We start from the raw sequence: 13,536 nt of genomic DNA on the forward strand, positions 1-13,536 counted from the left end.
CAGATCACCTTCCACCACAGAAACAAAAAGAGGTTCGAAGTTTCCACAAAAGTTCAACAAAAAAGAAAAAAGTGGAAAAACACAACTTCAAGAGATCAATCCGAGACAGGGGGTAAGGTGCTCCAGGAAAGATTTATTAGGGACCCTACACGGTCCGTGTTTCAGCTTTTAAAAAAGCCTTCATCAGGGGTCGATCAGTGGTTGCACAGAATATGTATTGACAGACAATGGAGCTCATAAAATGTCGTCTCAATCTTCGTTTTAAACAACACAGTCGGTGTGTCGAGATTCCTGCAGCTTGAATCTGATCACCATAAAGCTCTCCACGTCGGGGAGTCACCAATGAATTAATTCCGTGTAAATGTTTAGGTCTTTTTACCTCCTCTCCAATTCGTCATATACCAGTCACCCACAATTTGTAGAGATAAAAGACCAAGGCTTCAGGGAGCTTGAGAGCTGAGGAAGGCAGCCCCTGAAGCCTTGGTCTTTTATCTCTACTAGGGGCTGCTGGAGAAATGGGCAGACCTCTTTCTGTGCTTCTTTCTTCCCTTTCTTCCCTTTCTTTACTCGAGTTCCATTCCGGGTCTTTGGGGGCTTTATTTCTGACCCTGTTTCTCAATGGGGTTCTGGGTATTGTAGTCTAGGGGAAGTTTTCCTCCTAATGATGATCTGTGCCTTATCCTCTTCACACCAGGTACATAGGAGCCAGCTCTGTGGGAGATTGAACACCCCCAATATTGAGCAAACTCCTTGACTGTGTCTAGTGATGGGATATCTTGCATTGGGTTTAGCTCCCCCCCAATCATTTTGAAAAGTTGGCTCCTGTGTCCAGGTATTTACACTAAGTGTGGGCAGATCAATTATTGCCTATACAGATCCAGATGTGCTCTCAATTTGAATCAATTCCTCATGGTAACACAGTGAGGGATCCTCCCTTGTGGTTTTTTTTTTTGGCATGATATATATAGTGTGATTTGTAAGTTCTGAACTTGTATGTTTGTTGTTATGATTGTTTGTTTGTAATCCACCTAAAATAGTAGATAGTAGACATGTCAAATTATTTTCCAGATATTTTACCAAAAATTGACCTTTATGTGTATACATAAAATGTTGGCAGGGAGAGGAATGCATGTAAATGTCTTATGCCTTAGTTTTCCTCTCTGGTTTACTATATGCATATTTACTAGATGTCTGACTGTCTTTAATCTGTCATCACAGACGCAGCTGGAAGCCCAGAAGACCACACAGGATTTCCAACGGGCCTCCGAGGTTCTGCGAGCAGCCAAGGAAACCATCTCACTAGCCGAGCAGAGGCTACTGGAGGATGATGGACGTCAGTTTGATTCTGCATGGCAGGAGATGCTGAACCATGCCACTCAGCGGGTAAGATCATCAAAAACGTGCCTGCCCTTTCCATCAATCTCTGTGCAAAGAGTTTCCCTATCGGCTCATGTCTTATATGTAATTTTCAATGTACCTGTGTTGGAAATGATGCGTAGAATTCTGACATATGAGGTATTCAGCAAAAGCGAATAGTAAAGTAGAGCCTGGTCTCTTTCTGGGTTGTGATGTGTGTAAGTGTGACTCCTGAAGTATCTCAGAGAAGTAGAAGCCTAGTGTGGTACATAGGTGGCTGACAGTGCTGGGTGACAGTGTTGTGACTTGTAGCACAGGGGGATTCAGTTCCAACCAGCCAGGGTCTTGTATTCCTAAGGGCTTTCATCAACCACGGATTGCCTTTGGTAAAGAAGTTCAGTCATAGACTTAGAGACAATGCACATATCTCAGAATAGTTCTTATCATAGTTGCAGGAAATAGTTGCTGGGGCTGGAGGAAGTATGTTATGGGGCGCATTTTCAAAAGAGAAAAACATCTCAAAAACAGCATAATTTTCAAAATTCAGATTTGAGATTTTTTTTATTTGCGGTGCCTGCAAATCACAAGGGGGTCTGTTGGGGGCGGGATTAGGGTGTTCTCAAAGCTTGGACATTTTTCTGCCATAATGGAACAAAGCAAAAGGGCTAAGCCACAAAAAGGTGAACCTAAGTGACCAGATGACCACTGGAGGGATTAAGGCAGGGTCCCCTTTACTCCCCAGTGGTCACTGATCCCCTCCCACCTCCCAAAGATGTGAAAAAAACAGTACATACCAGTCTCTATGACAGCTTCAGATGTTAGGGCCAGTCCTGTGAGAGCAACAAGCAGGTCCCTGGAGTAGCCTAGTGGTCGGTGCACTGTAGAGAAAAGGACTATGGCCCATATGCCACTCTTAATTGGTACACTTGCGGTGGAATGTGTGAACCTTCCAAAACTCTTTTGCTACACAAAAATCTCTCATTGCAATAAATTGCAAGAAACTATACTTCAAACGACTATAGTTCTGTGGAGTGCATTAAATTATTAGAGAATAGAAAAAATGGGGAAAAAAAGCATCTGAATGTAGCCCAGCTTCCAACCCAAAAGGTTAATGTTAATAACAGAGGTTGACAGAGTTTTCTGGGTGTCTTATCTTCATCGACATAAACCCCCACACACATTTCAAAGTCTAGAAAATGCTAAAACTCCACAGAAGAGCTAGGAATCCAAAACAATTTGAAAAGCTTGAAAAACTTAACTTTCAAAAGCAGGTACAGATATAAAGCAACATGGATAACCAAAACATTCAGACAGACATAGGTGTGCTTTCTGCTCAGTGGTCCCTGAGTGGGATTAACTAGAGTAAACTACCATTTTCACTCTTACCCTATCACGATTTATGATAACATTGGAGGCAAAATCTGACAGCTTCATTGGGGCTTCTTAATTTAGATTTGACTTTGGTGCTGTTTTAAAACATTTTTAAAACTCTGTTTCTGCTTCTGATGGTTCGACTCCAGGGGAATTGATATGTGCGTGTGAAGTCTCCTGCTTCTCCTCTATCTGATTCTTAGAGAACTGAATAAATTGTGTTGGCTTTCCTCAGGACCCCCCCCCCCCCCCCACACTTCCCTTTCTTGCTCCTACAGCATCCAGACTAATCTGGAACATTTTAAGGATTTGGTAAGGGGGAGAGTTAGTCACAATGCACACCTTTTATAACCTGCCGTGAACCTTGAGATGAAATAAAATAAATATAAATCAGACATGTTGCAGTCCTCACTGCTGTTGTCTCTGCATTAACACTCCTCATGCTGTTGTGATGCTGTGTTTTTCAAGGAAGACATTTCCGAAGTAAGGGGCCGATGTTCAAAGCTATGTGCTGAAGCCGCTAATAGATGCAAAAAAATAGCTCTGCGATGCACGAAGCAAATTACATTAAAATTTTCTATGCGGTTAAATTGCCCTATTAAACAGGAAGTGGAAGCACATAAGCACCGCCATACTGGGAAAAGACCAAGGGTCTATCAAGCCCAGCATCCTGTCTCCGACAGTGGCCAATCCAGGTTTCAAGAACCTGGCAACCCCCCCCCCCCAAAAAAAAAAAAAAAATATATATATATATATTTAATAATGTTCAATGGACTTTTCCTTCAGGAATCTGTCCAAACCCCCCTTAAACTCCGTAAGGCCAGCTGCTGTCACTACATTCTCCGGTAAAAAGTTCCAGAGTCCAACTACAAGCTGAGTAAAGAAAATGTTCTCCTATTTGTTTTAAATGTACCATATTCTAGCTTCATCTTGTGTCCCCTGGTTCTATTATTTTTTGAAAGTGTAAACAAACGCTTCACATCTGTACGCTTTACTCCGCTCATTATCTTGTAGACTTCTATCATATCACCCCTCAGCCGCCTTTTCTCCAAGCTGAAGAGCCCTAACCGTCTTAGCCTTTCCTCATAGGGAAGTCGTTCCATCCCTTTTATCATTTTCGTCACCCTTCTCTGCACCTTCTCCAATTCTTTTATATCTTTTTTGAGATGCGGCGACCAGAATTGGACACAATATTCGAGGTGCGGTCGCACCATGGAGTGATACAACGGCATTATAACATCCTCGTGTTTGTTTTCCATCCCTTCCCTAATAATACTCAACATTCTGTGTGCTTTCTTAGCCGCCTCAACACACTGAGCAGAAGTTTTCAACATCTTATCAAAAATGACTCCCAGATCCCTTTCTAGTAGGTCTGTGACTCCTAACATGGAACCTTGGAAGAAGGCATATATCTGACACATGCATGTAAAGGTTTTGCGTGCAGCTCTTATGCGCATGCCCAGACAAAAATGGAAGTGGCACATATCAGCACTTTTTCATCAGTGCCTAAGTATGAGCCTCACAAATATTACTAGCACATGAACTTTTTCTAAGGCTCATATTTAGGCATACAAGGATAGGTACGGATGTGTGGTTTTACTTTTGGTTTTGCTCTGACATGTGTGCGTATTTGTTCCTTCTCGTCTGTCTTTAAAACTTGCAGGAGTAGCCTTCTTTTGTTAAAGAAGACTAGGGTGGCAATTCAGTGTGAAAAATTGACCAGAAATCCTCTCCTCAAAGTCCTTCTATGATGTTCTTGACCTGGTGTAAACTTTTCAGTGTTATAGGCCATCATTTCTACTACTACTACTACTTATCACTTCTATAGCGCTACAAGGCATATGCAGTGCTATACACCATACATGAAAAAGACAGTCCCTGCTCAAAGAGCTCACAATCTAAATAGGACAAACATACAGACAGACAACTAAGAGGTAAGGGAATTAAAGAGAGGTGGGGATAAAGGGACAGAGCAAGTGAGTAGTGGTTAGGAGTCAAAAGCAACGTTAAAGAGGTGGACTTTTAGTCTGGATTTGAAAACGGCCAAAGACAGGGCTAGACGTACAGGCTCGGGAAGTCTATTCCAGGCGTGAGGTGCAGCGAGATAAAAGGAACGGAGCCTGGAATTAGCAGTAGAGGAGAAGGGGACAGACAAGAGAGATTTATCCACAGAACGGAGTACCTGAGGGGGGGCGTAGGGGGGCGTAGGGCGAGACAAGAGTGGAGAGGTAATGGGGAGCGGTAGAGTGAATGCACTTATGTCAGTAAGAGAAGTTTGAATTGAATGCGGAAACGGATAGGGAGCCAGTGAAGTGACTTAAGGAGAGGGCTAATGTGAGCGTAGCGTCTCTGGCAGAAAATGAGCCACGCAGCAGAGTTTTGGACTGATTGAAGAGGAGAGAGATGGCTAAGTGGGAGACCAGTGAGAAGCAGGTTGCAATAGTCTAGGCGAGAGGTGATAAGAGTGTGGATAAAGGTTCTGACAGAGTGTTCAGAGAGGAAGGGACTGATTTTGCTGATGTTATAGAGAAAGAAACGACAGGTTTTGGCAATCTGCTGAATGTGAGCAGAGAAGGAGAGAGAGGAGTCGAAGATGACCCCAAGGTTACGAGCTGATGAGATAGGGAGAATGAGAGTGCCATCCACAGAAATAGAGAAAGGGGGAAGAGGAGAGGTGGGCTTAGGGGGAAGCTCGGTTTTGGCCATGTTAAGTTTCAGATGACATTGAGACATCCAGGCAACAATATTAGATAGGCAGGCTGATACATTGGTCTGGATGCTGGTTGAGATTTCAGGGGTAGAGAGGTAGATCTGGGAGTCATCAGCATAGAGATGGTATTGAAAACCATGGGATGATATCAGAGAGCCAAGGGAAGAAGTGTAGATGGAGGACAGGAGAGGACCGAGAACAGAACCCTGAGGTATACCGATTGGTAGTGGGATAGAGGTGGAAGAGGATCCACCAGAGTGTACACTAAAGGTGCGAAGTGAGAGGTAGGAGGAGAACCAGGAAAGAACAGAGCCCTGGAATCCAAGTGAAGACAATGTATCAAGGAGTAAGCTGTGATCAACAGTGTCAAAAGCGGCGGATAGATCAAGAAGGATGAGGATAGAATAGAGACCTTTGGATTTGGCCAGTAACAGGTCGTTGGAAACTTTAGTAAGTGCAGTTTCAGTTGAATGAAGAGGGCGAAAGCCAGATTGGAGTGGGTCAAGAACAGCTTGAGATGAAAGAAAGTCAAGACAGCGGCGGTGAACGGCACGTTCAAGTATCTTGGAGAGGAAGGGGAGGAGGGAGATGGGCCGATAGTTGGAAGGACAGGTAGGGTCAAGTGAAGGCTTCTTAAGGAGTGGTGTGACCACGGCATGTTTGAAGGCATCAGGAACGGTCGCAGTGGAAAGTGAAAGATTGAGGATATGACAGATAAAAGGAGTGAGAGTATGAGAGATGGTGTTAAGAAGGTGAGTAGGAATGGGATCAGAGGAACAGGTAGTTCGTTTTGAGGAGGAGAGAAGATGTGTTGTTTCCTCATCAGTGATTTTGGGAAAGGAGGAAAAGGACGGAGGGGAAGGGGAGTTTCCTTCTGTTCATTCCAGCGCTTCCATCTGCCTTGCAAAGGAATACTTACCGACCTCATTACCATACATTTCAATACAATTTGTGGCCATTTTTACTGCACATGTTAACTCTGGTGCTTGAACCCTCTGATCATTTGGCACACAATAACAGGCGTGCAAACCTAGCGTTAACCGCATTTTAAAATTTTTTGTAAGGCTTTAAAGACTTATTTATTTTCAATGTAATTAATGAATTTTTATTTTTTAACTTTTTGTTTGCTATTTGTAATTCCTGATGGTTGTATCAGTTATTATTTTGTTGTATCATGGCTCGAATCCTACTCAGAGAGTTGGTGGTTTATAAGCCTCCTTGTAATGTAATGTTATTGCTGGTAGTAGCTTTGAGCATCGGGCTCCTAGGTTAGTCAAAATGAAGCCATTTTTGGTTGGCAGTGACTCTAGAAATGATGCAGTTGTATACTTTTAACTGCATCATTTCTAGAGCCACTCCCAACCAAGGTAAATAAGCATGTGATCTACAGCCAGAAACAGCTGGATTTTCATATCTTCCTTTCAAGGTCATGGAGGCGGAGCAGACAAAAACTCGGAGTGAACTGGTGCACAAGGAAACAGCAGCCAAGTACAACGCTGCCATGGGCAGGATGAAACAACTGGAGAAGAAACTGAAGAGGACCATCAACAAATCAAAGTGAGTTTACTGTTTTTTACTGGGGGAGTGGGGGTGCCATGGGTATATGCTGCATTAGATAATCTGCTAGTTACAGAGGAACCTAATGAATGTTGATGCTCTGGCAACAAGGATTCAATAAAAAGAATAGTCTTCCTCTGCTAAAAGAATAGAGCTTTTTATCTTTGAAATCTTGAGTATGGTCCTTATAGGGATGGGCAGACAGAAAATAGAAGTGTCTTTTTTTTCTGGTTTTTTGTTTTTTTGTTCGTTTGTTTTGAAACAAATGCTATTAAGAGTGTACAATATCCCCAGAATCTATATATGGCGATCATATATGGGTCAACAACAAACAGTACTCCTGTTCTATATAAATTACAAAAATCTTTATTAGTGAAAACAAACCAGTGCATTAAAAGAATTACCAAATAATATCCCTGCAACTCACTCACAGTGCCATCCACACCAAACTTATACCCTGATCACATATGTAAATCCCACAAAGAACATTAAACATAAACCCTAAATTGCAGTTTCTTCAGTCTCTGTGTATCATCAGAGCACAATCTCAATAAAGATCAGTCAATGAGCCCTAAAAAAACACAAGGGCACACAAAACCCAGTTCTTCATAATTGTAGCAGATATTGAACATTGCTGATCTTTGTATCCAACAAGTTCTCAAGTGAAGAAAGAAAAAAAACTCCACAGCAATATAAAGCCACTGTTCTTATCCCTGTGATAAAAATACCACAGAGAAACACTGGGAATTGCAAAGTCACACAAATCTTCTGTGATCCTCCTGCACACGGTCAAACCTTTAAATTAAAGGCAGCCAAAGAATGCTTCAGGTAAGTGGGAGGCTTCCAGGGATAAGTAAATTAAACCCACATAGTTGGTATACTCCAAAGTTCTCCCACTTACCTGAAGCATTTTCTAGTGCCATAATCACCATGCACTGAAAGCTGTAACTACTGCTGGGCTCCTGAGCGAGCCCGGCGGTAGGACCAACTTGATGCACAGTGATGTGGTGGTATGGTTACTGTCACTTTGTAAGAGGGCCCCTTCAACCCCACAACTTAAAACTGTAATAACAACCATTCCCCCTCAGATTTTCCTTCCCTTCCCCATCCCCTGTCTCCTTACTGTATTGTTGCCCGACAGCCCATAAGCAACCTCTTTACTTTATACTACATCTATTTAAAACACAATATGGTAAATATCTCCTCTCTGTATCCTTCTCCTCCACTGCCAACTCCAGACTCTGTTTCTTTTATCTTGCTGCACCATACACCTGGAATAGAATTCCTAAGCCAGTACGTCAAGCTCCATCTCTGGCCGTCTTCAAATCTAGGCTAAAAGCCCACCTTTTTGAGGCTGCTTTTAACTCCTAACTCCTATTCAGTACCCATGTCTGTTTTATCAGTCCCACCTTAAGTAATTTCCTTATCCCCTATTTGTCCTGTTTGTCTGTCCTGATTAGATTGTAAGCTCTGTCGAACAGGGACTGTCTCTTCCTGTTCAAGTGTACAGTGCTACGTACATCTAGTACTGCTATAGAAATGATAATTAGTAGTAGTAGTAATATGCTCTCATTATTGGCCCGTTGCTTGGCCAGCATTAGGATTACCATTCCAGTGAATGAAAGGGGCCTAAACTTCTTCAAACTTCCCCAGATGATCTCTCCAAATCACCATTAATTTACTTAAATATAAATATTCCACAATCTGTTACAGATAGCCAGTAAATCTGGTATTTTAGGGGATCTCCACAGTTTAGCAGGCTCACATCTGGCCTCAGCTATACAGCGGATTAGTAAGCAAGCTGCCTTCCTCTCAGTTGTTGCTGGCATGAGCTGAAGAAAAAATACTTTTGGACACAAAGGCAATCTCTTCACAAAAATATCCCTAAGAATATTGGACAACTGAGCCCAGAAGGTCTGCACTACCAAACAGTCCCACCACATATGCGTTAGGGTGCCCTCCTGCCCACATTGTTTTCAACAAAATTTAGGGAGGTTATCTGATATTGTGTGGAGTCTACAGGGAGTCAGATACCTTTAAAGTATGTTTAAGACTTTTCCTACCACATTTGCTGACATCGGTATTTGTCCTTTGGAATATTTCTTCCCTTACCCCTTTTTTTTTGACTCTCCCTTAAATACTTTTCCCAATTCGGAACATACTTCATTCTAGAATTTTTGTACAAAGATAGCATTCTTTTTTTACCCAAACCAGCACTCATTTTTTCCTCAAATGGGGGTCTTCTCTTTTTCGAAATCCTTCCTTACCCCTTGGAACTGTAGGAGATGGCACAGCTGCAGGTATGCAAAAAAGTTTATTTTGCAACATTATCTACTGTAGCAGCATTTAACTTTCGAAAGGGCGACTATGATAAAATGAGGAAAATGGTTAAAAAGAAGCTAAACGGATTGGCTGCAAAGTCAAGGACTTTAAATCAGGCATGGATGTTGTTTAAAAATACCATCTTGGAAGCCCAGACCAGATGTATTCCATGTATTTGCAAAGGTAGAAAGAGCAAACAACAGCCAGCATGGTTAAAAGTGAAGTGAAAGAGGCTATTAGAGCCGAAAGAACATCCTTCAAAGAATGGAAAAAGGATCCAAATGGAGAAAATTCAACATAAGCGATGGCCAGAACATAAGAATAGCTATATTGGGTCAGACTAATGGTTCATTTAGCCCAGTATACTGCTTAAAGCAGTGGTCAATTAAGGTCACAAGTACCTTACAGAAACTCAGATAGTATGTAAAGGTGGAGGATCTAAAGGTGAAGAAACAATGTGACAAGGCGACGGCTGTGACCAGAGGGATGCTAAGCTGCATAGAGAGGGGTATAACCAGTAGGAGAAAGGAGGTTTTGCTGCCCCTCTACAAGTCGTTGGTGAGGCCCCACTTGGAGTATTGTGTTCAGTTTTGGAGGCCGCATCTTGTTAAAGATGTAAAAAGAGTGGAAGCAGTGCAAAGAAAAGCTACAAAAATGGTATGGGATTTGCGTTGCAAACCATACGAGGAGAGACTTGCCAACCTGAACATGAATACCTTGGAGGAAAGGAGAAACGAGTGACATGATACAGACGTTCAAATATTTCAAAGGTATTAAACCGCAAACAAACCTTTTCTGGAGACAGGAAGGTGGTAGAACTAGAGAACATGAATCGAGGTTGAAGAGGGTCAGACTCAGGAGTAATGTCAATAACTATTTTTTTAAGAGAGGGTGGTGGATATGTGGAATGCCCTCCCGCAGGAGGTGGTGGAGATGAAAACGGTAATAGAATTCAAACATGCGTGAGATAAACACAAAGGAATCTTGTTTAAAAGGAATAGGTCCACAGAATCTTAGTGGAGATCGGGTGATGACGCCGGTAATTGGGAAGCAAAACCAGTGCTGGGTAGACTTCTACGGTCTACGCCCTGATCGTGACTGAATAGATATGGATGGGCTTGAGTGTAAATTGTAAGGGGCTTCTACATTAGCTTCAGAACTTTTAGTACAAGAACAGTGCTGGGCAGACTTCTATGGTCTGTGCCCTGAGAATGGCAAGGATAAATCAAACTTGGGTATATATATATATAAAGTATTGCATACCATGTAAAATGAGTTTATCTTGTTGGGCAGACTAGATGGACCATACAGGTCTTTATCTGCCGTCATTTACTATGTTACTGTGTTAGTAGCAAGATTCCATGCTACTGATCCCAGGGACAAGCAGTGGCTTTCCCAATGTCTGTCTCAACAGCAAACTAGTTTAGATGCAAAGCATTGATAAAGAAGGCTAAAAGAGAATATGGCTACAGAGGCAAAAACTCGCTCAAGACCACAGCAGAGAGACTGAATGAATTCTTTGATTTGGTCTTTATGGAAGAAGATGTAAGAAACCTACCTGTACCAACAATGGTTTTTAAGGGTGACAATGCAGAGGAACTGAAAGAAATCTCGGTGAACCTGGAAGATGTACTGAGCCAAATTGACAAATTAAAGAGTAGTAAATCAACTGGACTGGATGGCATGCATCCTAGGGTACTGAAAGAACTCAAACATGAAATTGCTGACCTGCTGTTAGTGATCTGTAATCTGTCGTTAAAATCATCTGTGGTACCTGAAGATTGGAGGGTAGCCAATGTAATGCCAATTTTTAAAAAGGGAAATTACAAACTGGTAAGTTTGACTTCAGTGTTGGGCAACATAGTGGAAACTATTATAAAGAATAAAATTACGGAACACTTAGATAAACATGGTTTAATGGGACAGAGTCATCATGGATTCAGCCAAGGGAAGTCTTGTCTCACCAATTTGCCTCATTTCTGAAGGCTTGAATAAACATGCTGATAAAGATAAGTCAGTTGATGTAGTGTATATAGATTTTCAGAAAGCTTTTGACAAAGTTATATAAGAACATACGAATAGCCATACTGGATCAGACCAATGGTCCATCTAGCTCATTATCCTGTTTCCAACAGTGCCCAATCCGGGTCACAAGTACCTTGCAGAAACCCAGTTAGTGTCAACATTCCATACTACCAATCCCAGGGCAAACAGTGGCTTCCCTATGTCTGGCTCAATAGCAGACTGTGGACTTTTCCTCCAGGAACTTGTCTAAACGTTTTTTAAACCCAGATATGCTAACCGTAGTTATTATATCCTCTGGCAAAGAGTTCTAGAGCTTAACTATTCTGCCATCAAGTATGCTACAGCTCCTCCAGATAATATTGAATTAAATAGATCAGCCAATAGGTAAGCTAATTTTTATAAAATTTAGTCAACAGGACATCTAGTTCTGTGGCCTTACCAGGTTTTAACTCTTTTATAGCCTCTAATATGTTCTCAACTGATCTCCTGGTTCAGGTCCTTCACACAATTCGCTGTTAAACTGGGCAATGGGGCTGAGGCCCAAAATACCTTTATCTCATCCTCATTATTTGATCCTTCAGGTGCATCGAGCTCTGAAAAGAATTTTACAAATTGCCCTTAAATTTCCTCTTGATCTTTGGAATAGTTGGGCTCTAGTCCAGTTATGTAATGTCTGGTCATGCTTTGATAAGGTTCTAGAAGGTAGCATTCTTCATAGAATGAAAAGGGCAAGGAGTCATTATGTCGCTGAACCCCCCCTCTTCCAAAAGGAGGGGTTTCTGAGACTCAGAAGGAGAGGAAGAAATCTCTGGTCATAGGGGATTTGGAAAAGCAGAATAGCTGTCTGACTGAGGTAAATTATCTGAGAGAGAAGGAAACCATTCTGACATATTTTGCTCTGGCAGCAGCCAGTAAGAGGAATGTATCCATATGAAAATTCCTACATCACTGAGCTAAGGTGGAAGGTGAGCAGTACAGTGGGAGAGATAAGTAAATTGCTCACCGGTAGAAAAGAGAGAGACTAATGATCCACATTTACACACTTTGGGGAGAATTATCCATTAAAGTTGATAAATAAAGTTAATAATGCACACACACTGAATAAAGGTAACTGAAGTTGGGTAGGAGGTCAGGGAAGAAAACTCACCAGAATATTTGGATCTGTCTTGTCATGACCTCTCTGAAAATCACATATGCTGCTCTTTTGATGTCCGATGGTGCCACCTGGCACATCTCAGCTCTATGTAAATTACATTGTATCCTCCTTCATTGCTACAGTCTTTGTACTGCGTTTGTCAAGGCTCCTCATAAGGCATGGCAGCCAAAACACGGTTGTGCCGAGACGTTCGGTAATATGTTTGCAGTGCTTTGCATATTTTGGAAGACTCACTTTTTTTTTTTTTATTACATTTGTACCCCACGCTTTCCCACTCATGGCAGGCTCAATGCGGCTTACATATTATATACAGGTACTTATTTGTACCTGGAGCAATGGAGGGTTAAGTGACTTGCCCAGAGTCACAAGGAGCTGCCTGTGCCTGCAGTGGGAATTGAACCCAGTTCCCCAGGACCAAAGTCCACCACTCCAACCACTAGGCCACTCCTCCCATTATTTCATCTAGCTTTGGCTTCCTCATCTTTTGTCTCCTTACTCTTTGTTGCTAGCTTTGCACATGTCCATGAGAATTAGAGTTTCTCCATCTTCTGTTTCTGTTCCCTTAATAATTTGCATATCACAAATACTTCTCATTAGCAAATGCCTTAGTGGTTTCATATAGTATAAATCGCAAATAGTTCAATAAACACTTCTGACATTTCAGCCAACCTTGTTCACAGCAGTTTTTTTGAATTTCCTTGTGGGAAAGGAGAGAAAACCCACCCAGTAATATCTTTCTTCCCCGGGTACAGGTACTAGGTGCCAGTCATTCCAGGCCCCAATGGAGCCTACCCAAAGGAGACTTCAGCCAGGTCAGCCCTGGACCCATGAATGCTTACGAGGGGGCGTTACACGACAATGAAGAGGGAGTGGCTCAAAAGACAGTAAGAAAATACTGTTTCACTGAGAGGATAGTGGACACCTGGAACAAGTTTCAAGTTTATTGAAATTTTGCTATCCCTCCCAACAGGACAACCATCTGGGTGGCATAGAATTTAAGAAAAAAAGGAAATGGGGAGGAAAAGGCTAACTAAGGCAA

General features: G+C 42.1%; 1 protein-coding gene across 1 annotated transcript in view; it reads left to right on the forward strand.

Annotated features, from left to right (window-relative positions):
* Window positions 1-13,536, forward strand: part of SH3BP5 (SH3 domain binding protein 5) — a 144,675-nt gene that overhangs the window by 93,542 nt on the left and 37,597 nt on the right. Inside the window, exons 4-5 of the mRNA XM_030206301.1 lie at window positions 1,219-1,383; window positions 6,864-6,994. Of these exons, the coding sequence (XP_030062161.1) occupies window positions 1,219-1,383; window positions 6,864-6,994 (296 nt within the window). The remainder of the gene's footprint in view (window positions 1-1,218; window positions 1,384-6,863; window positions 6,995-13,536) is intronic.

This window comes from Microcaecilia unicolor, chromosome 1 (genome assembly GCF_901765095.1).
Source record: "Microcaecilia unicolor chromosome 1, aMicUni1.1, whole genome shotgun sequence".
In the NCBI taxonomy this organism is placed as follows: Eukaryota; Metazoa; Chordata; class Amphibia; order Gymnophiona; family Siphonopidae; genus Microcaecilia; species Microcaecilia unicolor.